Source organism: Pleurodeles waltl, chromosome 11 (genome assembly GCF_031143425.1).
Source record: "Pleurodeles waltl isolate 20211129_DDA chromosome 11, aPleWal1.hap1.20221129, whole genome shotgun sequence".
Classification (NCBI taxonomy): Eukaryota; Metazoa; Chordata; class Amphibia; order Caudata; family Salamandridae; genus Pleurodeles; species Pleurodeles waltl.
The window spans coordinates 369,813,125-369,840,940 of record NC_090450.1 but is presented as its reverse complement, the minus strand read 5'-3'; the positions used below and the strand labels follow the sequence as shown (position 1 = coordinate 369,840,940).

Sequence of the window (27,816 nt, the reverse complement as noted above, 5' to 3'; positions counted from 1 at the left end):
GCCCCAACTGCAGACTCTCCACAGCAGAAACTTAACATTGACTCGTAGTTTGTGAATACCAAAAAATATTTAAACTTACACAAAAGTAAGTTTACCTTTGTGACTCAGGCCCTATGTCTGTTTTTGTGTTCTTTGTGTGTATGTTTGTGTGCTTCATAATATCCTAGTGACTGGATCTCAGTCTGTGCTCACTTATATTCAAGGAATTAAGAAACTTCTAGTTTGTTACACCATTTTCTCTTTTCAGTTAAAATATATACTAATTAACATATTAGTTGTATACCTTTGCCACCATTTTCTTCTGGCCAGTGTCTCCCTGGATCTATAAAACAAAACATGTGAAAAGAAGCTGCAGTTTTCATTCAACTTTGGCTTTGCTTATAGCAACAAACAATTTGCTCACCTTTGTAACGCTTTTTCTGGTGGCGCATTGGAGGTATTCAAAAGGTGAGCAATCCACAGGTAGATGTATACATCAGAAACACACACAGACACGCACACCTTTCTCAAAGAGTACACTCCCTATAAAATGAAATCCAGTAGTTAAGGAAGTTCCTCCTGTCATACCTCTCTCACTGCTCAGGTGAGAACAGTACTAACCACTGAGTACCAGGGTGCAGGGCGCCATCTCTCATATCGCAGAAATAATAAGATTACACTTCTGAGCAAGGGAGCATCTAGACTTTCTCTTTTTGTGCTTTTTATAATGTTTCTCAAGTCAGTGCTCATGAATGATGCTCGATTAACACAATGGGGGACTGAGGTCCTGCTATAATTTTATATACTAATGTCACTACCTTGTACCCCTTTGCACAGTGCTGAATACAATAGACAAACGCTCAAAGGTAACTATCTCACCTGCCTGATGGGACGCTTCTTTCGGAACCTTATCTCAGCTGGCCCTATCACCATTAAGTGGTACCCCTTCCAATTCATTGAACTGTTTTTACTTGACTCCATTGAGAACTATATATTATACAAGCCCAAACTACTATATATTGCTCACCTGCAAAGCATTGTGGAGCGAACAGTTTGCACAAGCCACAGAACCCCAAAATAAAGTAAGTAAAATAAATCATTTTGGTATTAATTAGAGTTTGGTGGACTGTTACTCTGTGAAACCGTGGAAGATATCCCATCTGCTGAATTACAAGTGCCTCTAATACATTTGCAGTGGAGTGGAGGGACATACACCACTTTAGTGACAGAGTATTGTGTCTGTCAAATTATAAACAAGGCCCTTAATCTCTAATATAGCCTGCATTTTAATTGCATCTGATTTTCTATACTCCCAACACGACACATGTATCTCTCCCACTGTATTCACAATATATCACATCAACAGTTGCTATAGATATTTTTAGAAAAAAATATGATTTTATTCAACATATACATACTTCATTATACAGTTTCCAAGCAGAAAAAAGCAAACGTTCCCTAAGCTAACTAGAAATAAAAATAAAGCATATCAACATACATAAGACAAGACAATAATCTAGAAATACTCCAATTAAGGGCCAACAAAGCCACAATAGCCAAAATGCGCGTCGCCAATAGCAACGACTAGGCAACGGCCAAGAGTTGGCGAAAGGTTACTGAGTGGCAGTAAGAAGTCTAAATTGCCTACCATGATCTTGGAGGATCACTAAGTGGCCCATGAAAGAGTTACAGTGTTCACTATGGACAACTATTTCAATAATCACTAGTACGCGAATCTCGAGGATCACCAAGTGGCGCACGAAAGGGCTGCAGCGCTCGAAATTAATACTCATCTGCTGGCACTGAATGTGCCCCTATTAGTAGTTGGACAAAAGACTGACAACTGTAGTTTTGGTATAGAACATGGATTTGCTATTATCTGTGATAAATTATGAGTAATGAACTCTTTGCTTGATATATAGGTGTGGTTATCATTATGTGATATTTGTTGTTGTATGTTGGTCTGTTGCTATTGTGGTTTTGTGTTTGTCGGTCCCTAATTGGGGTTTTTCTTGATTATTGTCTTGTCTTAAGTATGTTGATATGTTTTATTTTTATTTCAGGTTAGCTTAGGGAATTTTTGCTTTTTTTCTGCTTGGAAATTGTATAATGAAGTAGTTATCTGTTGAATAAAATAAAAAAAAAATCTAAAAATATGTAGAGCAACTATTGATGTGATATATTGTGAATACAGTAGGAGAGATGCATGTGTCGCCTTCAGAGTGTTGCTCCCTGGATTTCTCTCCTTATCTAGTCAGGGACCCCTTCTGTTTTCTACTCTGATTTTCTGTACTACAGCTCCAGCACTGCACGTGAGAGGTGTGACATGGGATATAGCTCAAAGAGAACTTGGTGGTGACACACAGGATGTGAAAGCTAAAAAGAGTGAGTGCTGGTAAGTGTTGGCAGTCAGTTCACCCTCTTACACTTTCACCAGCATCAACAGTTCAGAAGGTTATCAGGCATACTTACGAAAGCGTTGCATAGGTCTGCTTCCCATTGCCTACACAAGAAAATAAATACAATAGAATTAGAGAGCATTTGGTTGGGTAGAGAAAGGGAGGGATATAAAAAGAGAGAAAGAGCGGGAGAGCTACAAAAGGGGGACAGAGAGGCAATAGGACAGAGTAAAATAGAGAGAGGAAGAGAAGAATGAGGAAAGAGAAAGAGAGACGACCGGCAACGACAGACAGAAAGAGAAAAAATATCACAGTAAACGGAGACTGACTCAATCTTTTAGACAAGCAAGACTAGTAGTTATGTCTCCTTGAAGGAGATTGGTGAAATGGCTTGACCCTCACTGATTTACACAGCTATCACCGCTAGTCCTACAAAGCCCAGTTAGGAGGTGAAATGTATTTTCATTGTCACAGATGAATTTCCAATTTGACCTGATCCTTATTACAATATATTACAGGGCGAGCATGATTCTTCATACAGAGTAATTTTATACTGAAGCAGTCGGATCAGATACCCTTATCAAGGGAGATAAAGAAATTCAAGCTAGGCCCTCAAGATAGTTCTATTTGTATTCATAAGTGAGCCCTGAAGAAGCGATTTTTCACAAAACATGTGTTGGCTGTTAACAATTACTCTGTATGAAGAATCCAGGTTGTCATGTATTATTTTGTAAGAAGAACCATGCCAAATTGGAAACTGATCTGGGACAATGCATTTCTCAAACTGAACATTCATCTGTGACAATAAAGAGCAATTTCTTTGAAATATTCACAGTTCAAGAACTTTATATTGTCTATTAGATAATCAATTATATCCTGCTGTTGGTTATATAAATGTGAATGGTTATGCCCTGTTCGAGTTGATGGGTGGTAGGCAGACTTCACTCTTTTCTTCCAAGGGGGACCTTAGTATAGCAAGGATGGTCCTACGTGTCCCAAAGAATGCTTGTTTCAATAACAAATATAAAGAATTCTAGAAGATACAGCCATTACCTTCTTCCAGAGCCTCAGGTGCAAGATGCTGTAAAGTAAACAATACAAATTATTGTTGTGATTTACAAACAAACCTACCCCTGCGTCTACCACTCAGACACGGAGGGCCTGATTCAACAAGGTACATTTAGACTTGAAATCCAACTTTAGACCTGAAGTCTATGTTAGACCTTAAGTTTAACGCTAGACCTAAAGTTAAAGCTAGATCTGAAGTCTAAGTTTGGACTTCAGGTCTAAAGTTAGACTTCAGATTTCAATTACACTTCAGGACTAAGTCTACCTTTGTGAATCGGGCCCTGACTGATGTTAATGTTAGTCCCCACTACCTCTCCCCTGCCAGAGCAACCACTGACTCCCACAGAGTTCCACCATTGTGTCTTGCTCAACTCTTGGCACTGATCGGTGCACCCACATCCGAAGGTTCAAAACACAGCTGTGGATTTTACCTGAAGACTCGGCGTGAAACCACTACAGTGATAGATCTGAGGTACCACACTTACAGCGAGATGAACAACAGAACGAGCTGTTATTTAGTAGATAAGGTGAGAGATTTACAGCCCCCGTGACGCACTCCAACTCCTAACTCATCCTTGATTGATCATTCTCTATGGTTGCTCTGGCAACCACGTGTGAAGTATCCCACGCTGGAGAAACGTCTGTAGCACAGCAAGCATCCATCTCAACCAGAAACTGATGGGGAGACTCGGATTATAAACACTAAGAGGGTTTTAGACACATGCTTATGACCTTGAAGAGGGTTCCCCAAGGTTAGATACTTTTGGTGGTATAAACAAGCTGAAATAAAAGAGCGACCCGCAGAAATCTAAGGCTATGCAGAGTCTCTGACAGAAACCATGAGTCGCTCACATCCATTTCAGGCTGGGACAAAGAAAAGTAAAAGAAACATGCTTCATTGGAGAAAATTCTGCAACTAAGCTTTCATGTGAACAGAAATATATTATTATTTTATTAAATGTTTCAATAATTGCATCCAATTCAGTTAGTGGTTTTAAGTACTCGTAGTCCACATGAAAGAAGAGCGGCATTGGAAGCTAAAATAAAACGTAAAAACCTTGAGTAGAAAAGGTGAAAAAGACACCTTCATTGTAAATCCATCCCCTGCTGTAGAGTGATGGACACAGAGGCTACAGGAATAGGATGCTGGAGCCTGGACGAGGGTGGAATGCACTTCCATGCACACTGACATCCACGCATACTTCGACGCCCCCGCTGACCTCTGACGTAGACGACCTGTCCTCGTGCAGATTACCGGAAGGATGCGGGGACCAGTAAATAATGAGCACAGAGACTATGGGTGTCTTCGATCTGACAATGCCTCCAAGTACACTCTTCTGGGGTGGGGGAGGGGTTTACTTTTTGCTAATATCACTCTTAAGAGACTAAACCTCTCTGGCATTAAATTGGAAAAGACAGAAAAAGTGAGCCAAAATGTTCCCTATCCTTAAGTGACTCAAGTGGCAGATTAATAAGATTACATAACAAAGGCTACCTCTTAGCCAATCAGAACACGCTCTATATAAATAAATGTGATGCTTTCAGAAACCTGACAAATATGTTCGTAATGTGACTGGATACGCACATATCTAAAGACAAGTCATTTTTTAAAGGTAAACACCGGTGTTGCTCATTGGCAGAGGCTGTAACTACTTTTGGTTATGGTCTGACTCAGCTGTGATGGCCTTTGTTTAACCAATGTCTGAAGATGCTGTGGTATGCAAAGGATCATGGAGGGGGTGGGGGTTCACCACATGCTCACATGGATGGATTTCTCATTCGTTTGACATGTTCCACATATGCAGTTGTTTGAAAACTCAGAGCAAAGGTCACTGATCAGTGACTGAACACGGAACTGACTGACTGACTGACAGCTTTAATCAGTTCTCATTGTTAGCTGATTATTCCTCCTTTCTAGCATATTCTGAGCTTCAGGTGGACACACAGAGTGAGGACTCAGCTATTCCTGTATTATTCCACACTCAGTACATGTCTCTACATGCATCTGGTCTGTTAGGAGGGAATATTACCTTGAGATGCTGCAACTCTTCCACACACTGTGTGCGTGCGTTTACAAATCATCCTATATTTACAAGAAATATTTTACCTCAGTGCAGTCATCTGTGAATTGGCGCTGTAGTGTCTCCTCATCGCCCAGACCCACCAGGCCCTCCTCCTCTAACGCCTTCACCTGCTTATTCTGCAGCCAAACTCTCTCACCCTCACCAGACTGTCCCTCCACACCAGCTCCCGCACCTACACTAGACTGTCCCTCCACACCAGCTCCCGCACCTACACTAGGCTGTACCTCCAGACCAGCACTCTCACCTGCACTAGACTGCCCCTCCACTCCAGCTCCCTCACCTACACTAGGCTGTCCCTCCAGACCAGCACTCTCACCTGCACTAGACTGTCCCTCCACTCCAGCTCCCTCACCTACACTAGGCTGTCCCTCCACACCAGCTCCTGCACCTACACTAGACTGTCCCTCCAGACCAGCACTCTCACCTTCACTAGACTGTCTCTCCACTTCAACTCCCTCACCTTCACTAGACTTTCCGTCCACTCCAACTCCCTCATCTTCACTAAACTGTCCCTCCAATCCAGCTCCCTCCCATTCACTAGACTGTCCCTCCAGCCCATCTCTCTCACCTTCACTATAATGCTCCTCCAGCCCATCTCCCTCACCTTCACAAGACCGTCCCTCCATTCCAGCTCTCTCACCTTCACTAGATTGTCCTTCCTGCCCAGCTCCATCACCTTCACTAGACTGTCCCTCCAGTTGAGCTCCGTCACCTTCACTAGACAGTCCCTCCAGCCCATCTCCCTCACCTTCACAAAACTGTCCCTCCACTCCAGCTCCCTCACCTTCACTAGACTGTCTCTCCACTCCAACTCCCTCACCTTCACTAGGCTGTCCCTCCAATCCAGCTCCCTCACCTTCACTAGACTGTCCCTCCACTCGAGCTTCCTCACCTTCACTAGACTGTCCCTCCAGACCAGTACTCTCACCTTCACTAGACTGTCTCTCCACTCCAGCTCCCTCACCTTCAATAGACTTTCCCTCCACTTCATCTCCCTCACCTTTGCTAGACTGCCCCTCCACTCCAGCACCCTCACATTCACTAGAATGTCCCTCCAGCCATCTCTCTCACCTTCACTATAATGCCTCTCCAGCCCATATCCCTCACCTTCACAAGACTGTCCCTCCACTCCAGCTCCCTCACCTTCACAATACTGTCCCTCCACTCCAGCTCCCTTACCTTCACTAGACTCTGCCTCTACCCCAGCTCCCTCACCTTCACTAGACTGTCTCTCCAGCCCAGCTCCCTCATCTTCACTACACTGTCCCTCCTTTCCAGCTCCCTCACATTCACAAGACTGTCCCTCCACTCCAGCACCCTCACCTTCACTAGACTGTCCTTCCAGCCCAACGCCCTCACCTTCACAAGACTGTCCCTCCATTCCATCTCTCTCACCTTCAATAGAATGTCCTTCCAGTCCAGCTCCCTCACCTTCACTAGCCTGTTCCTCCTCTCCAGCTTCCTCACCATCACTAGACTGTTCCTCCAGCCCATCTTCCTCACCTTCACTAGACTGTGCCTCCTGCCCAGCTTCCTCCCCTTCACTAGCCTGTTCCTCCTCTCCACCTCCATCACCTTCACTAGACTGTCCCTCTACTCCAACTCTCTTACCTTCACTAGGCTGTCCCTCTACTCCAACTCCCTCACCTTCACTAGACTGTCCCTCCAGACCAACACTCTCCCCTTCACTAGACTGTCCGGCCATTCCAGCTCCCTCTCCTTCGCTAGACTGTCCCTCAAGACCAACTCTCTCACCTTCACGAGACAGTCCCTCCAGCCCAGCACTCTCACCTTCACGAGACTGTCCATGTACTCCAGCTCCCTCGCCTTCAATAGACTTTCCTTTCACTCCAGCACCCTCACCTTCACTAGATTGTCCCTCCAATGCAGCTCCCTCACCATCAATAGACTGAACCTCCACTGCAGCTCCCTCACCTTCACTAGACTTTCCCTCCACTGCTGCACCCTCACCTTCACTAGACTGCCCCTCCAGACCAGCTCCTTCACCTTTACTAGACTGTCCCTCCACTCCAGCTGCTTCACCTTCACTAGACTGATCCTCCAGACCAGCACTTTCACCTTCACTAGACTCTCCTTCCATTCCAGTTCCCTCACCTTCACTAGACTGTCCCTCCAGACCAGCTCCCTCACCTTCACTAGACTCTCCATCTACTCCAGCTCCCTCACCGTCACTAGACCCTCCCTCCACTCCAGTTCCCTCACCTTCACTAGACTCTCCCTCCACTCCAGCTCCCTCACCTTCACTAAACTCCCCCTCCACACCAGTTCCCTCACCTTCACTAGACTCTCCCTCCACTCCAGTTCCCTCACCTTCACTAGACTGTCCCTCCAGACCAGCACTCTCACCTTCACTAGACTCTCCCTCCACTCCAGCTCCCTCACCTTCACTAGACTCTCCCTCCACTCCAGTTCCCTCACCTTCACTAGACTCTCCCTCCACTCCAGTTCCCTCACCTTCACTAGACTGTCCCTCCAGACCAGCACTCTCACCTTCACTAGACTCTCCCTCCACTCCAGTTCCCTCACCTTCACTACACTCTCCCTCCACGCCAGTTCCATCACCTTCACTAGACTGTCCCTCCAGACCGGCACTCTCACCTTCACTAGACTCTCCCTCCACTCCAGCTCCTTCACCTTCACTAGACTCTCCCTCCACTCCAGTTTCCTCACCTTCACTAGACTGTCCTTCCAGACCAGCACTCTCACCTTCACTAGAATCTCCCTCCTCTCCAGCTCCCTCGCCTTCACTAGAATGTTCCTCCTCTCCAACTCCCTCACCTTCACTAGACTGCCCTTCCAGCCCAGCTCCCTCACCGTCACTAGACTCTCCCTCCACTCCAGTTCCCTCACCTCCACTAGACTCTCCCTCCACTCCAGTTCCCTCACCTTCACTAGACTGTCCCTCCAGACCAGCACTCTCGCCTTCACTAGACTCTCCCTCCACTCCAGTTCCCTCACCTTCACTAGACTGTCCCTCCAGACCAGCACTCTCACCTTCACTAGACTCTCCCTCCAATCCAGTTCCCTCACCTTCACTAGAATCTCCCTCCTCTCCAGCTCCCTCACCTTCACTAGACTCTCCCTCCACTCCAGTTCCCTCACCTTCACTAGACTCTCCCTCCACTACAGTTCCCTCACCTTCACTAGACTGTCCCTCCAGAGCAGCACTCCCACCTTCACTAGAATCTCCCTCCTCTCCAGCTCCCTTGCCTTCACTAGAATGTTCCTCCTCTCCAACTCCCTCACCTTGACTAGACTGTCCTTCCAACCCAGCTCCCTCACCGTCACTAGACTCTCCCTCCACTCCAGTTCCCTCATCTTCACTAGACTGTCCCTCCAGAGCAGCACTCTTACCTTCACTAGACTCTCCCTCCACTCCAGTTCCCTCACCTTCACTAGACTGTCCCTCCAGACCAGCACTCTCACCTTCACTAGACTGTCTCTTGACTCCAGCTCCCTCGCCTTCACTGAACTGTCCCTCCTCAACCTCCAGGTGCTGTTCCTTCTCCTGCTTCCCCTCCTCCTCTTTGCTACACTGACCCTCTACGCCTCCCTCCTCAGGGCCCTTCCTGGTCAGTCCCTCCTGCTGCCACCCCGCACTCAGCTTCTCACAGTCCCACTGCCAGACTCTTTCTTCTGCTGAGCTCCAGCCCTGGCTGACCCCTCCAGCGCCCCCATGCGGCCCTGTCTCCCCTCCGCACTCTCCCCACAGCCGCTGAATCTCTTCATCGTACCAGCCCCACTGGTGCCCGGGGTCTCCGAAACCAGGGCCCCCCTGCTCCCCACCGCTCAGCCCCTGCCAGTCCCAGTGCTGCCTTGACCCTTCCTCTCCTGAACCCCGTCCCTGGCTGACCCCTCCTGCCCCCCACCTCAGTCCTGCCTCTTCTGCCTCTCCAGGGTATTCTGTCTCTCCTGCGCCCCAAAACCCCTGATCCCCGCCACCCAGCCCCTCCCAGTCCCACTGCTGCTTCCACCCTCCTTCAGCCCCACTCGTCCACTGGCTGACCACCCCCCCGCCTGCCTGCTGTCCTGTACTTTCTCCTTCCCCCCACCCCTGCTGGCCCCCACGCTCTGTACCCCTCCCCTCCTGCTCGCCTCCACTCTGACTGCCCCGTGGCTGCGTAACATAATCTGGGGCCCACCCCCACTTCTCTACACCATAACTACTCTCCCACCCCGGCTCCAGGGGTGCGCTCCAAGGAAACTGGTGAAAGTTTGAGCCATCCTGAGGCGACACATTGAAAGCGACATTCTTGTCTGTCATCACCGCCGTGATGATCGTACTTCCGGTGTATAATGTCATAGTCACCAGACCCGGGGTAAACACAGATTGTGTGCGACCATCCTTTCTGTGCTGACAGACAGACAGGCCCGCGCTGTCCACTTAAATTCAGTGGTCACCTTGGCGGCATCTTCCCCCACACTGTCTCCCTGGCCCTCCCTCTCCTGCTAAAACCCCCCCACTAGATCTGACACCCCCTGCATATAGTCGCTCCCCTTCACTCCAGCTCCGTCCTGCGTCTGGTAAATCAAACAGGCCTCTGTCAGCTGAAAAATTCAGTAAATCACACATTAGTTTAATTGCCCCCTCAATGAACATTTACATTAATGTACATAACATGTGGTTGTACAATGGCATCCGTTTTATGTTTTTCTGCGTTTTGAGGATTTGAGATGCATGACAGGTATTACTCTTTTTTTAACAGATTATTGAATCGATGTTTTATGGGCCTTTCTCACTGCATCCTAAGCAAAAGAAAACACAGAGTTAAAATATTATTTCTAAATTGTACTGTAAACATAATAATAATATTCAGGCTATTTGAAGGTATGACCGCCATGTCCTATCCCTGCTGATGACTCTGGCTCCGAGCACTGGCGCAGCAGAGGAGCCATTGACTAAATATGGCCCCAAAACAGCTACTTTTGGCGTCCACTCGGTGGCTTACAAGCCCAGAGACCCGGCGCCACTGCACCTGCTGCACTTTTTATAACGTCCCCGAGGCTCGGGCTCTTCAGTCTTTTAGAGTCACTAAGGGACAGTTCAGAATAGCAGAGATCAGCCTTTACACATTTGCAAGATACATGTAGTAGGATGACACTGCCCCGAAGTACATCATGGGAACATCACGGAGACAACAGGGGCAATATACTGCTGAAAAGTGGGGCTATCAGGCACCTCACTAGATAATCACTAATCCGAAAGTTATCCAGCTGTACAATGTTCGTTTCAAGGCAGATCTTTAGAGAAGGCGCCCCAAAGAAAGCGGCATTACGTGCACTGTAAACCTCTTCCACAACCTTGCACGCAAGAATGTGCTATGTGTACATTTATCAATATATTCCCTCTTCATTCCTTGTCCATTAAATCCTGCTCAGTGCTGTTTTCAATATTACCAGCATTATAGTGGATGAGAATAGTTAAACATGTTTCACTCTAAAATAGTTTTAAATAAAAAAGAAGGGATTTCAATTCTTTTAGGATCTGCTAAAAGACGTGTAAAGTGAAGGCCGGAACTGTTACTTCCAACCTGTAAAAAACAAACATGTATTAGAAAAGAATTCTGTCACCGTGAAACAAAACATAATTTACTTGACAAAAAAACTAATTTCCAGCGGGTAAAATCTGCACTACAATGTGAAAAGAAGTCAGCACTTCCGCCTGGAGTTGTTGCAAATGTCAGGAGGAAATTACGTCATTAAACATCATCTCGGCAGCGCCTCTTCACCTGCTCTCAATACCACAGAATGTCAACAAAGTGCCAATGCATGTAGGGTGACCACCTGGGATTGAGGCAAATTCTGGACAGGACTGTAAAAAATTCAGGACAAAGGGTCAAAATTCAGGACAAAAATTCAGGGCAAAGGGTCAAAATTCAGGACAAAAATTCAAGAACAAACGTCAGTTTTACAGACACACGCAAGAGAGGCCATGCCTCACTATGTTGTCAGTGCATTTATTTACTCTTTTTTAACATAGAACTATTTATTCACTGTTGTCTTTTTGTGATTGCCTCCTGGTATGCTACATTCAGGTGTCACATTATGTCCTTGTTCAGTAGTAAATTAATGCCCTTTCAGTACTGTGGAAAGCCCATCCCCCCTACCCAAATCTACCCGATCTTTCTTGAAGAGAAAGTAACAGCAAAATTTTGATTATGTTTCTGAACATTTTAAAACCCCTGGCAAACAGTATGGGAAACATTAAGGTAATTAACCTTATGCTAATTTAAACAAATTAAACAAAAACACCTGGCTTACCCCAACCGCCCATGGACTTTCAACCTACATTTTTTTTTAAGTGGCTGGGCAGATGGTGTGGGCGACAGTCTCACACCTAATGTCAGGATGAGAGGCACCCATAACTTGTCTGTAGTCTCACTGCACTAGAGTGTATGTCTGGGACTCTACATTTATCTCAGAAATGGGAGCCTGGACTACAAATCAAAGATAATAAAAGAGGAGGATGAAATTGAGATCAAATGGGAGATCCTCAGCAAGTAATTCAAAGCGTTGTTGCTAATAACTGGATAAATAAAGAAGAGAAGAACAAGGTGGGACAATTCCTAAAATCAGACAAGATGGGTCCACCAAGACTATTCGAAGGTACTGGGTACCTAGGGAGTTGTCTCTGCAGACAGGAGCGAAACAGAAGAGGCACTATCAAGTGGTCGAACAAGCAACACCCATCCACCTTGGCAAACTCTTCTGGTGCAATGGTCCGCTGTTAGTGCTTGTGAAGGATGAGCAGGGGGCAGACCCCTTGCAAGGTTGTGCAAGGCAATTGCCTGCTTTGTCCATGTCTTTAAATGGTTTTGAAATTGAGCAAAAGCCAAACTAGAGATCTGGGTTATCCTTAAGTGTCAAGTACACATAGAATCTTCAAAATATTTGGGATGTAAATTTTACAAACAAAATGTACAAATTTTAAAATGTAATTAGTGTTTCTTAAACATATGGCACTGTTTTCCCCTTTATATAAAATTAGATCTCAGATTGAACTAGGAACCAGTTACCTTTTGATATCTAGTAATTAGGATCTACCATTCTTACACTGATTTCCAGGATGAAAATCTCGGCAGAGCGAATGGTCCCTCCAAGCCCAGTTTGCTTTTTGGTCTTCTCTTCTGCTTTCTGTAAAGGCCACGTGGCACTAGTGAAGATGGTGTGCTACCCCAATGATAGTATTATTTTGCAAACCTTCCCCAGCTCGTCCTTCATTCCTTCTTCAGACAGGCCACACATCTGATTTGGTTGCTGCTATGCCATCGGGAGCTCTTTCCACTCTAAAGTTACCTGTGACTGCGGGTGGATTAGATCTTCTGGACTTATAATGATTTTATTCAGCTGCAGAGGTCCAATGGGTGGCTCACTGGCTTTCTGCCCACCTCCCTGCATGAGATGGGGTTTACCAGTAAATACTTTTAAGGAAGACTTAAAGCACTGCTCATTGTTTCATACTGACCATTCCATGGATCACTATCCGAGGTTATCATGCACAGATTTCTCTTGCCCTGCCAGAACCTGTAAACTCACTGACCTGAAGAAACCCTATGCTCCTGCACTACCTTTGCTAAGCATTCCCACCTGCACACTGCACTGGTCGCCACTGTACTCTAACACCACTCTGCTCTGTACTAGTGCATTCTGCACCAATACACTCTATTCTACTGCACTCTATGTCACTCTACCCTGCCCAATGCCACTCTATGCAACTGCACTCTACACCAGTGCACTCTAAACAACTGCACTGTGTGCCACCGCCCTTTACTCTGAGCCACTGTACTCTATGCCACTGTTCTCTGTACCACTCTACACCACTGCACTGACACTCTACTCTGCAACTCTGCACTCTACACCACTCTACTCTATGCCACTGCACTCTAGGCACTATACTCTACTCCACTCTACAATAATCCTCTCTGCACCACTCTACACCACTGCACTCTATGCCACATGAGTCTACTCTGCACTCTGACACTGCACCACTCTGCATTACTGCAGTCTATGCTACTCCACTGCACTCTATGTAACTCTACCCCATGCCACTCTATGCCACTGCACTCTGCGCCAATGTACTCTAAACAACTGCACTGTACTCTACTGCCCTCTACTCTGTACCACTGTACTCTACGCCACTCTGTGCCACTCTACATCACTGCACTGACTCTCTACTCTACATCGTTGCACTCTCCACCACTGTACTATACACCAATCTACTATGTACTACTGCACTCTATGCCACTGCACTCTATGCCACTCTGCTCTGCATCACTCCACTCTACAGCACTATACTCTACTCTGCACCACTCTACACTACGCCACTGCACTCCCTGCAACGCAAGTCTACTCTGCAATCTATGCCACTGTACCACTCTACACTACTGCACTCTCTGCCACTCTATTGTATGCCACTCTACTCCACTGCACTCTACTCTGTCCCACGGCACTCCATGCCACTGCACTCTATGCTAATGCACTCTAAACAACTGCACTGTACCCCACTGCACTGTACTTTGCACCACTAGGCTCTACGCCACTGCTCCTATGCCACTCTACTCCACTCCACACAACTATGCCACTAACCTTAAGCCATGCTTAACAGCAGCTACTCTGGTGTATAACATGGCTAATGGCAAAAACACATTAGCAAAGACAGTAACTCTTTCGTAGACGAGACCTGTTGGCTTTGCCAATGTTTGTTAGTACTACGAGGTACAGAGGTCGCTGAAAGAACTGTGAAAAATACAATTACATCACAATAAAAGCTGCTACAAAATGCGCAAATACATTTCGGTTAAATTAAAAAAAGCGCTTCTCAAATACAGATTTGAATATACAGTTTATTCCTAGTACTAAAAAATGTTATAACACTCCATTAAAACCACACACTCCACAGCTCACCTTGGAACACCATTACAATACCTCTCTAAAAGAAATATCTTTGCCACCAGAAAACTTCCCATGACTCTTTTAGCAAAGTCAATGCATGTTTTCAAGCCCCTTTGTATTTCAGATTTACCAGTTGCGCACATTTACATGTCTTTAGAGAAGGTGACACCCTGGCAAGAGGGTCTGATTCTTATCTGTCTGCCCCTCCCTCCCTCAGAGCACACGAGACTCCCTGCCTTTGAAACCTGCTGGGGAAACTAATCGGCCCGTAATTTCGCTCTACCTTCCCTTGTCCATTTGGTTAAAGGCTAAAATTACAGACAAATGCCGTCCGTTAAGCCTTTCATCACGGACAACGGACAGCAGGGCGAAATTACGGACAGTCCGTGAAATTTACGGACGGGTGGTCACCCTAAATGCATGAACCACACAGTACCAAAAACAATGTACTTGTGTTATATTGCCTGTTAAAATAATATTACATTTTTTGTTATTCTTTATTTTAATGGGACGAGGGTACATATTTACCCATTTAAGATGTTAAGCTCCAATGCTGTGCAGTCAGAGTCGCTTGTATACTATTACGGATGTATGACAATGTCATCCTTTATGTCTTTCATAAAGCTGTGAACTCCCTCAGTTATCTTCATGCGCCTATCGGTTGGAGGCGATACAAAGCGCTTCAACGCCTCGTCAGGGGTAGTGAGCGCTATATAAATACAATTACAATATAGAGTGAATATTAAGATCAGGTGCTTGTTTTACGGGCACCATCTTCACCACTAAGCTAACTTTATAATTCTCTTGCGAGTGATGCCTCTGGGAACCTGGTAATGAGCAGACACCGCCTGTGGCTCAATGTCCACTATGCACCTGTGATGACTGAAGTAGACATGGATGACGCCTGTTAATCACTGTCCCTCCCAGATGGGTCTTACCATTGGTTTGGGTCCTGAATGTCGAGCAGGGAACATTCTTGTATTATACAATTGTATCCATAAGATGGAGAACATGAATAGCAAGAGGTGATTATGTATAGATTTTATACCCCTAACTCTATACCCTGAAGATATGTGTATCTTGAAGGTACACAGATGGGGATATACAACCTTTTTACAGTGTTGTACTCAATACTTTGGCACGTTTTTAAAATCTAATGATATTCCCTTCTCGATATTCCAGACTACAATTCTTAAAATTCTTGTGAGGAAATTAAAACGGCAGAAAGTGGACAAAAAAGTTGGCAGAAGTTCAAAGATTGTTTTTGGTGCTGAGCCTAGCGCCACACTGGAGCAAGCGTGGTGATTGCCTCCCTCAGAAAGTGTTCTCGGAAAGACCTGTGCTGAATCCTAAGTGAACTCCATCATAGCTGCAGGATGAAGAGACCATCAACACAAGACTTGTTCTGCTGATGCTCCAATGGCAAGGAATGCCATGGATGGACAACTGTCTCCTCCCAGATACGGGAAGAACTTTGTTACCTCCAGAAGGAGAAGATGATCATGACAGAGACAATTTTAATTCAGGAGAAAACGGTATCTTAACAAGAAGTGTAGGTGAGGGAATGGAAGATTGTTGATTATTCAACTCTTTCTTAAACAAGCACTAGCAAGGCCAAAAGGTCTCGGTAATGCGACAGCTATTGGCTTTGTCAAGTGATTTTTTAGCCATGTTGTACAGCATCACAGCTACTGTTCAGCAAGACTAAAAGTCCGAGAATAAAGCCTTACTATGCTGCCAGTGCTGGCCGCGTCATAGTGATTTTTTGTCTAGAGGAGGGATAAGAAAATCAACATGGGGGACAGGCAAGCAACACAACAAGGGAGGGAGTGGAGGGCGGGTCAGGAGAAGGTAAAAAAGCATCATGACGTGGCCAGTCCTGGAATTTTATTGCTTGGTGTGGAATTGTGTGACTGTCTCAATTCCTAGAGGAAAGCAACGCACTCGACATTTCCCAGTCTGGATTCTGCAAGAACCACAGCACTGAGACCGCCCTCATCGCATGTACTGACGACATCAGAACCAGAGTCGACAAGGGCGAGACCGTCGCACTCATCCTCCTGGACCTATCCGCTGCCTTCGATACTGTCTGCCACCAAATACTCCGCAGACACCTCCACAACGCAGGTATACGACACAGGGGCCTAGACTGGCTTGCCTCCTTCCTCACCGAAAGAACCCAGAAAGTCCGCCTCCCTCCCTTCCACTCTCCAGCCACCAAGATCATCTGCGGAGTCCCCAAGGGTCCTCCCTGAGCCCCATCCTTTTCAACATTTACATTGCCCGATCACCAACATCCTCTGGCCACACGGAATCACCATCATATCCTACGCAGACGACACCCAGCTCGTCATCTCCCTCACCCGAAACCCTACCACCGCCTAAACCAACATCCACGCCAGACTCCTTGACACCGCCAAATGGATGACAGCTAACCACCTCAAGCTAAACTCTGACAAAACCGAAATCATCATCTTTGGCCCCAACAAAACTATATGGGACAACTCCTGGTGGCCCACTGCCCTAGGATCCCCACCAACGCCTGCAACCCACGCACGCAACCTCGCATCATCTTGGATTCTTCCCTCTCATTGACCCAGCAAATCAACGCCATCACCTCCTCCTGTTTCAACACCCTCTGCATGCTGCGAAAAACCTTCAAATGGATTCCCATAGAGACCATGAAGAACGTCACCCTTGCACTCATCAGCAGCAGGCTAGACTACGAAAATGCCCTCTACGCCGGCACCACAGTCAAGCTCAAGCGAAAACTCCAGAGAAGCCGGAACGCAGCGGCCAGCCTCATCCTAGACCTCCCAAGCCATGAACAAATCTCCTCACACCTCAGATCCCTTCACTGGCTTCCGATCGACAAGAGGATCACCTTCAAAACCCTCATCCACACACACAAATCCCTCCACAACACTGGACCAACCTACCTCAACAAAAGAGTGAACTACCACACTCCCACTCGCCACCTCCTCTCCGCCGACCTCGCACTCGCCACAGTCCCCTGCATCCAACGCGCCACCACGGGAGACAGATCGTTCTCCTACCTCGCACCCAAAACCTGGAATTCCCTCCCCACCAACCTCCACAAGAATCAGAACCTCCTGCTCTTCAGAAAACACCTCAAGACATGGCTTTTCAAACAGTAATCGGCCTCCCCTTCCCCTCCTCCTCCCTCACACCCCACCAGCGCCTTGAGACCCTTATGGGTGAGTAGCGCACTCTATACATTTTTTGATTGATTGATTGATTGACGTAGAGTGGTACTGCGAGGCTTGGAGTGGAACTGTGTGGCATGGAGTACAATGGTGTAGAGTTGAATTATGTGATGCGGAGTGGCATTATGTGTTATGGTGTGGTATTAGGTGACATGGCATGGAATTATGTGGTGTGCAGTGGAAGTATGTGGCAAAGAGTGTAATTATGGAGTGGGTGTGGAACTGTCTGGTGTAGCATGGAATTTTGTAGAGTATAATTGTGTTGCGTTCAGTGGAGTTTTAATTATCCAAGTGTAACTAATCCTGCAAAGCCCATTGAGACTCATTGTTAACAATGGTGTGCCTCCTTTTAACGCCTGCTCTGAGCAGGTATTAAAAGTGCCATAAAAATAACGCAAAGAAATGTCTTAGATTTCTTTGGGCCATTTTTCAGCCTCCCTAATGAGAGAATGCCCCTTTTGCATACATTAGGCCTGGCACAGGTATAATGCAGTGCAAAGGGCTACAAAGTGGTGCAATGCATGCATTGTACCACTTTGTATATTTGGCGCAGCACTTATGGCTTCATTGGGCCACATTAGCATGACAAAATTACTCTAATGTGGCACAAGGAGGAGCTAGGTGCTCTTAAATCTGCATCTATGAGTGTAGTGTGGAAGTATGTGGTGTGGAGTTCGAATATGTGGCTTGGAATAGTGTTGAATGATGTGGAATTGAGTGCCATGGACTGGAATTGTGAGATGTGTAATTGTGTAGCACGGAGCGCAATTGTGTCACCCGGAGCACAATTGTGGAATGAGAAGTGCAATTGTATCATATGAATTGCAATTGGATGGAGTGCATTATGTGACATGTTCTAGAATTATTCAATGTGGAATTATGTTATATAGAATGGAGTAGAATTGCGTGGCATGGGATTGTGAGGGATGTTGTAGAATTATGTGTTGAGGAGTGGAATTTTGTGGCGAGGAGTGCAACTGTGTGCAGTTGAATTATGTTGTGTTGACTAGAATTTTGTGGGGTGGGGTGAAATTAGGTGGCATGGCATGAAATTCTGTAGTGTGGAGGGGACTTGTATGGCATGGTGTGGAACTGTGTCCCAGCAACTGTGTTGCACTATGTAGAGTGAAATTATGTGGTGTGCAGTTGAGTGGAAATATGTGGCGTGGAGTCAAATTAAATGTCATGGGGTGGAAATGTGTAGATTGCAATTATGTGTAGTGGAGAGGAATTATGTGGCCTGGAGTAAAACTATATGACATAGAATTGTGGTGTGTGGCATTGAATTTAGTGAAGTTGAATCGTTTAAGTGGAATGCAACGGTGAGGATATGAATTATGTGGCATGGAGTGGCATTATGTGCCAATTGGCTGTAATTAGGTGTCACGGCATTTTACTAAGTGGTGTGGTCTGGAATTATGTGGGATAGATGGAATTTTTGGTGTGACATGAATTTGAGAGCCATTGGCAACGAATTGTGAAGCAGTTGTTTTGAGTGGAGTGGAATGATGTGTAGTGGAGTGGAGTAGAATTATATGTAGTGTGTGGGAATTACGTGGTACAGAGTGGAATTATGTGGTACAGTGTAATGATGTGGTGCAGAGTGAAATTATGTGGAGTGTAGTGGATTTATGTTTAGTGAAGTGAAAATATGTAGCATGGTGTATCCTCGAATTGTGAGGCATGGTTTGGAATTGTGTGGAGTGAAAGTGTGCAGTAGAGTGCAACTGTGAGAAGTGAAATGCAAATGTATGGAGTAGATTTATGCGAGGCTGAGTGACATGATATATAATTTTATGGTGTGGCATGGAATTTTGTGGTGTAGAATTGTGTGATGTGTGGTGGAATTGTGCTGGATTGGCTGGAATGGAATATTATGGAGTGCGCTTGTATGCATTTGAGTATACCGTAATTATGAAGAACAGAGTGAAATTCTGTAAAATGAGTAAAAATACCTGGTGCGGAATTATGTGGCATGGCATGGAATTATGTGGTGTGGCTTATGCTGAAATTATGTGGCATGGTATTCTGGTGTGGAATTGCATTGTGTAGAATGGTGTGGAGTTCAGTGGGATGGAATTATGCATTGTGGAGTGTAATGATGTGAAATGGGTTTGTGTGGCATGGAATTGTGCGGCACAGAGAGGCTTTATGTGGCATGGACTGGACTGAAAATATGTGGAGTGAAATTATGTCACAATTAGTTGAATTATGTGGTGTGGAATCATCTGGAGTGGGGCTAAATTATGTGGTGTGGAATTATTTTCTGTGGACTGGACTTTTGTGGAGGGGTGGAACTGTGGGATGTGGAATTGTGTGGTATGGAGTAGAATTGTGTTGCATGGAGTGCAATTGTATAATGTGGAAAGTAATTGCGTTTCATATAGGTCTATAATGTAGAGAAGAGTGGAATTATGTGATGTGGTGTGGAATTATGTGGCATTAAATTGTGTCAAGGTGGCAAAGAATAACTGTGTGTCCTGCAACTGTGTGATGTGGAGTGGAATGATGTGGCACAGATTGGAACTCCGTGGAGTGGACCTATGTGTACTGGCGTGGAACTATGCAGCATTGAGAGGTGTGGAATTGTTTTACACAGAGTAGGACTATGTTCTATGGAACTGTATGACATGGTGTTAAATTGTGCTGGGCTGGACTGTGTAATGCGGAGTCCGCTTGTTTTATACAGCATGGAGGGAATTATGTGGTGTGGCATAGAGTGGAATTACGAGGAGTGGAATTATATGGCATTGAGTGCAGTGAATTATGTGTCATGGAGTGGAATGTTGTGGGTTGTGTGGAATTACGTGGCATAGAATGGAATCATGTCTTGTCAAATGGGCTGAAATTACGTGGCGTGGCTTGGATTTCTGGCATGAATTTGTGTGGTATTAGGTGGAGTGAAATTAAGTGGGCTGGAGTGGAATTGTGTGGCATGAAGTGCAGTGAATTATGTGGCATGGAGTGGAATTATGTGGGTTGAAATGGATTATGTGGTATGGAATGGAGTTATGTCTTGTGGGATAGACTGAAATTATGTGGTGTTGTGTGGATTTCTGGTGTGAAATTGCATGGCATTGAGCTGTGTGACATTATGTGAAGTGGAAGTATTTGACATGGTGTTAAATTATGTGGTGTGGCATGGAATGATGTGTCCTGTGAGGGACTAGAACCATGTGGCATGGAATTATGAAACATAGCACTCAATTGTGTGCCATGGAGTGGAACACGGCATAGAATTGTGGCATGGCATGGAATTGTGTGGCATGAACTTGAATTGTGAGATGTGAAATTGTGTGGTGTGGAGTGCAATTGGGTACTGACGAATTGTGTGGTATGGAGTTGATTATGTGGCATGGTGTGGAATTAGTTGGCATGGTACAGAACAATGTGGTGAGCTTCTTAGTTATGAGGTGTGCAGTGGAATCATGTGTTGGAATTGAGTGGTGTGGCCTGGAATTGTGTGTCTTGGAGTAGAGAGGAATTATGTGATGTGGAGTGGAATCATGCGGCATAGAGTGAAATGATGTGGCAGAGAGTAGAATTATGTGTAGTGGAGTAGTTATGCGCAATGGAGTGGAGTGAAATTTTGCAGCTCAGATTTCCATGCCATGGAATAGAATTATGCGGTATGGCGTGGGATTACATGTTGTGTGTTGGAGTTGTGTGGGCAGGAATTGTGTGGCATGGAGTGCAGTTGTGAGATGTGGAATTGCATGGTGTGTAGTTTATTTGTGTGACTAGGAGTGCAATTGTGTAGAATGGAATGATGTGGTGTGAAGTGGATTGAATCATGTGAGAAGATGTGGCATTATGTTGTGTAGTTTTGAGAGGAATTATGTGGGGTGGTCTTGGATGGAATTATGTGGTGTGGAGGAAAATAATGTGGTATGGAATTGTGCTGTAGGAAATTTTGCTGGGTTGAGTGGGATGCAGTTGTTTGGCATGAATCAGAGTAGAATTATGTGGAGTTGAATTGTGTGTCATGGAGTGTAGTAGAACTATGTGACATGGAGTGAAACTGTGTTATGTGGGGTGGAAGAAGTAACACATGTAGGGGGCGTGCAGAAGGGAAAAGAAGCAACAAGGATGGGGCATGAGGAAAAGGAACAAATGGATGGGGTATGGGAGACGGTCTGAAATCACAAGCACTCGTACGGAGTGCATGAACCCAAAAAACATAGCTCCAGAAACAGGAGCAGAGGTAAAACATAAGTTCTTGGTCAGTGCTCGGGGGGGCAAACATGAGATGACACATGGCACGTGCATGCTATAATGAACAGGAGCAATGAGAATGTGAGCGACACTGAAGTGAACCAATGGTAAGCTATCATATATTGGTGGAATTATGTTGGTAGGCATGGAATTGTATGGCATGGAATTGTCAGATAGGAAATTGCATGGCATTATATGGAATGACGTGGGATTCTGTGGTGTGGTGGGCAATTGTGTGGAGTCAAATTATGTTATGTGGAGTGGAATCATGTAAAAATGCTGTTGGAATTTTATTGCTTGGTGTGTAATTGAGTGACGTGGAGTGGAACTGTGAGGCCTGGAGTGGAACTGTTTGGCATGGAGTACAATCTTGTGGAGTTGAATTACGTGATGTGGAGTGGCATTATGTGGTATGGTGTGGAATTAGGTGGCATTCCATGGAATTATGTAGTGGAAGTATGTTCCATAGAGTGTAATTATAAAGTGGGTGTGGAACTGTGTGGTGTAGCGTGGAATTTGGTGAAGTACATTTGTGTTCCGTTGAGTGGAGTGGAATTATGTTGCATGTGGTGGAGTGGAAATATGTGGCAAGGAGAGGAATTATGTATAGTGGAGTGGAATTATGAGCTCCAGAATTGTGTGGCATGAAGTCAAATTGTGAGGCGTGAAATTGTGTGGCGTGGAGAGGAGTTGTGTGGCATAGAGTGCACTTGTGTGACATGGAGTGCAATTGTATGATGTGGAAAGAAAGTATGTGGAAATTAAGTATATAGATTGGAGTGAAACTGTGGCGTGCGATGGAATTATGTGGTATGTGGTGTAAATGTGTACTATGTAATTGTGTTGCATTGAAAGGAGTGGAGTTGTGTTATAGAGTAGAATTATGTGGCATGTAGTGGAATTATGTGACAGAATGGAATTATGTAACAGAGATGGAATTTTGTGGCGCTGAGTGGAATTATGTGTAGTGGAGAGGGATTGTGTGTCATGCAGTGGAATGGATGTGTATGGTGTGCAAATATGTACCATGTAAAGGAATTATTTGGCGTGGCTTGGAATTGTGCAGCGAGCAATTGTGTGGTGTGGAGTGCAATTGTGAGGTGTAGAATGAATTGGAGTGCAGTTGTGTGATTTGCAGTGTAATTGTATGGTTTAGAACTATGTGGCATGGTGTGAAATAGAATTATGTGCATGGAGTAGACATAAATGGCATGGAATTGTGCAGTGTGGCATGGGACTGCAGCGTGGGGTGCAGTGGAATTATGTGGCATGGTGTGGGATTCTGTGGTAGGGTGAGGACTTAAATTAAATGGAAGTATCTGCTGTGGTATTCTGTTGTGGATCTGTGTGGCATGGAATTGTGCCATATGAAATTGTGTGGTGTTAAGTTTTGTGGAATTATGTGGCACGAAGTGGAAATGTGTGGCATGGAATTGTGGGACATTGAATGCAGAGGAATGGAATGATGTGAGGTGGACTGGATTGGGAATATGCGAAGTAGAACTACTGGCCTGATTGAAGAAAAGTGTTGCTGCACCCAGTGCAGCGCTACTTTTCTTGCGCCCCTTAGTGCTCCCCTAACAGCACTATGTGTGCACCTTATCTAAGATAGAGCGCACCATGCCGGAAGTTAGGATCTAGCACTAGTTCGGAGCTTTGCAAGATTAGAGTACATTTTATTGACACTAATCCTGCAAAACCCATTGAGATTAATTGTAAACAATGGTGTGCCTCATTTTAACTCCTGCTCTGAGCAGGTATAAAAAGTGCCCAAAAAATTACGCAAAGAAATATCTTAGATTTTTGTGCGCCACTTTTTTCAGCGTCCCTAACGGGGAATGCCCCCTTTGCATACATAAGGCCTGGCACAGGCATAATGCAGCATGGAGTGGAATTATGTGGGTTGAGATGGATTATATGACATGGAATGGAGATATGTCTTGTGGGATGGACTGAAATTATGTGGTGTTGTGTGGATTTCTGGTGTGAAATTGCATGGCATTGAGCTGTGTGGCATTACGTGGAGTGGAATTACGTGTATTGGAGTGGAAGTATGTGACCTGGAATAGAAGATAAATATGGAGAGGACTTAAAAGGCGAGGACTGGAATTATGGGGCATAGAATTGTCTAGCATGGGATGGAATTGTGAGGCGTGGGATGGAATTGTGAGAAGTGGGATTGTGTGGTGTGGAGTGCAATAGTGTGACATCAACTGGAATTGTGTAATGTTGAGAGCAACTGTTTGATGTGGAGGTGCATTGTGTAAAGTGGAAGTATTTGGCATGGTGTTGAATTATGTGGTGTGGCATGGAATTATGTGTCCTGTGAGGGAGTAGAATTATGTGGCATGGAATTATGAAACATGGCACTCAATTGTGTGCCATGAAGTGGAACAAAGCATGGAATTATTGCATGGCATGGAATTGTGTGGCATGAAGTTGAATTGTGAGATGTCAAATTGTGTGGCATGGAGTGCCATTGGGTAGTGATACATTGTGTGGTATGGAGTTGATTATGTGGCATGGTGTGGAATTAGTTGGCATGGCACAGAACAATGTGGTGAGCAGCTTAGTTATGAGGTGTGCAGTGGAATCATGTGTTGGAATTGAGTGGTGTGGCCTGGAATTGTGTGTCTTGGAGAAGAAAGGCATTATGTGATGTGGAGTGTAATTAAGTCGCACAGAGTGAAATGATGTGGCAGAGAGTAGAATTATGTGTAGTGGAGTAGTTATGCGCAATGGGGTGGAGTGAAATTTTGCAGCTCAGATTTCCATGCCATGGAATAGAATTATGCGGCATGGCGTGGAATTACATGTTGTGTCTTGGAGTTGTGTGAGCAGGAATTGTGTGGCATGGAGTGCAATTGTGAGACATGGAATTGCATGGTGTGTAGTGTATTTGTGTGACTAGGAGTGCAATTGTGTAGAATGGAATGATGTGGCGTGAAGTGGATTGAATTATGTGAGAAGATGTGGCATTATTTTGTGTGGTTTTGAGAGGAATTATGTGGGGTGGTCTTGGATGGAATTATGTGGCATGGAGGAAAATAATGTAGTATGGAATGGTGCTGTAGGAAATTGTGCTGGAATGAGTGGGATGCAGTTGTTTGGCATGAATCAGAGTAGAATTATGTGGAGTTGAATTGTGTGTCATGGAGTGTATTAGAACTATGCGACATGGAGTGAAACTGGTATGTGGGGTGGAAGATGTAACACGTGTAGGGGGCGTGCAGAAAGGAAAAGAAGCAACACGGATGGGCGGGCAGGAGGAAAAGGAACAAATGGATGGGGATATGGGAGACGGTCTGAAATCACAAGCACTCATACAGAGTGCTTGAACCCAAAAAACCTAGCTCCTGAAACAGGAGCAGTGGAAAAACATAAGTACTTGGTCAGTGCTCCCGGGGGGGGGGAGAAGGCAAACGCAAGATGGCAGCATGGCACATGCATGCTATAATGAACAGTAGCAATAAGAATGAGAGCAAAACTGAAGCTAACCAATGGTAAACTATCATATATTGGTGGAATTATGTTGCTAGGCGTGGAATTGTGCAGGTTGGCATGGGACTGCAGCATAAGGTGCAATGGAATTATGTGGCATGGTGTGGGATTCTGTGGTGTGGTGTGGTGAGGACTTAAATGGAAGTATCTGATATGGAATTCTGTTGCAGATCAGTGTGGCACGGAATTGTACCATATGAAATTGGGAGGTGTTTCGTTTTGTGTAATTATGTTGCATGAAATGAAAATGTGTGGTATGTAATTGTGGGACACTGAAGGGAGAGGAATGGAATTATGTGATGTGCACTGGATTGGGACTATGCGAAGTAGAACTACTAGACAGATTGAAGAAAAGTGTTTCTGCACCCAGTTCAGCGCCACTTTTCTGGCACCCCTTAGTGCTCCCCTAACGCCACTATGTGTGCACCGAATCTAATATACAGCGCACCATGCCGGAAGTTAGGATCTAGTGCTAGTTCGGAGCTTTGCAGGATTAGTGTAAATTGTATTGACACTAATCCTGCAAAGCCCATTGAGACTAATTATAAACAATGGCGTGCCTCATTTTAACACCTGCTCTGAGCAGGTATAAAAAGTGCCCAAAAAATGACGCAAAGAAATATCTTAGATTATTTTGCGCCATTTTTTCAGCGTCCCTAACTGGGGAATGCCCATTTTGTATATATAAGGCCTGGCGCAGGCATATTGCAGCGTAAAGGGCTACAAAGTGGTGCAATGCATGCATTGCGCCACTTTGTATATTTGGCACAGCACTTATGGCTCGTTGGGCCACATTAGTATGAAAACATTACTTTAATGGGGCACAAGGAGGCGCTCGGTGCTCTTAAATCTGTATCTATGAGGGTAGCGTGGGATAATGTCATGCGTAGTTGAATTATATGGCATAGAATAGTGTTGAATGGTGTGGAATTGAGTGCCATGGACTGAGATTGTGTAGCATGGAGTGCAATTGTGTCACCTGGAGCACAATCGTGGAATGAGAAGTGCAATTGTATGATATGCATTGCCACCGGGTGTAGTGAATTATATGAGATGGTGTAGAATTATTCAATGTGGAATTATGTTGTATAGAATGGAGTAGAATTGTGTGGCATGGGATTGTGAGGAATGGAGTAGAATTATGTGTTGACTAGTGGAATTTTGTGGTGAGGAGTGCAATTGTGTGCATTTGAATTATTTTGTGTTGACTGGGATTTTGTGGGGTGGGGTGAAATTAGGTGGCATGGCATACAATTCTGTAGTATGAAGGGGATTTATATGGCATGGTGTGGAACTTTGTCCCAGCAACTGTGTTGCACTACGTAGAGTGAAATTATGTGGTGTGCAGTTGAGTGAAAATATGTGGCGTGGAGTCAAATTACATGTCGTGGAGTGGAAATGTGTAGATTGCAATTATGTGTAGTGGAGAGGAATTATGTGGCCTGGAGTAAAATTATGTGCCATAGAGTTGTGGTGTGTGGCATTGAATTTGGTGAAGTTGAATTGTTTGTGTGGAATGCAACTGTGTGGATATGAATTATGTGGCGTGGATTGGTATTATGTGCCAATGGGTTGTAATTAGGAGTTATGGCATTTTACTAAGTGGTGTGGCTTGAAATTATGTGGGATAGATGGAATTATTGGTGTGTTATGAATTTGAGAGCCATGGGCAAGGAATTGTGAAGCAGGCAATTGTGTTGTTTTGAGTGGAGTGGAATGATGTGTAGTGGAGTGGAGTAGAATTATATGTAGCGTAATGGAATTATGTGGTACCGAGCGGAACTATGTGGTACAGTGGAATTACGTGGTGCAGATTGAAATTGTATGGACTGTGGGGAATTTATATTTCGTGAAGTGAAATAATGTAGCATGATGTATCCTCGAATTGTGAGGCATGGTTTGGAATTGTGTGGTGTGAAAGTGTGGAGTAGAGTGCAACTGTGAGAATTGAAGTGCAAATGTATGGAGTAGACTTATGCGAGGCTGAATGACATGATATATAATTTTATGGTGTGGCATGGAATTTTGTGGTGTAGAATTGTGTGATGTGTGGTGGAATTGTGCTGGATTGATGGAATGGAATTATATGGAGTGCACTTATATGCATTGGAGTATAGTGTAAGTATGAGGAACAGAGTGGAATTCTGTAAAAGGAGTAAAAATACCTGGTGCGGAATTATGTGGCATGAAATGGAATTATGTGGTGGGGCTTGTGCTGAAATTATGTGGCATGGAAATCTGGTGTGGAATTGCATTGCATAGAATTGTGTTGAGTTATGTGGGGTGGAATTATGCATTGTGAAGTTTAATGATGTGGCACAGGTTTGTGTGGCATGGAATTGTGTAGCACAGAGTGGCTTTATGTGGCATAGGCTTGACTGAAAATATGTGGAGTGAAATGATGTCACAAGTAGTTGAAGTATGTGGTGT

The 27,816-nt window shown here is 45.0% G+C and overlaps 1 protein-coding gene across 1 annotated transcript in view; it reads right to left on the bottom strand.

Annotated features, from left to right (window-relative positions):
- The window catches only part of LOC138265103 (uncharacterized), a 30,345-nt gene extending 23,110 nt beyond the window's left edge, over positions 1-7,235 (bottom strand). The window contains exons 1-2 of the mRNA XM_069212644.1: positions 6,746-7,235; positions 2,452-2,482 (exon numbers count right to left, since the gene is read on the bottom strand). Coding sequence (XP_069068745.1) covers positions 2,452-2,482; positions 6,746-7,235 — 521 coding nt within the window. The remainder of the gene's footprint in view (positions 1-2,451; positions 2,483-6,745) is intronic.
- Positions 7,236-27,816: the final 20,581 nt, after the last annotated feature.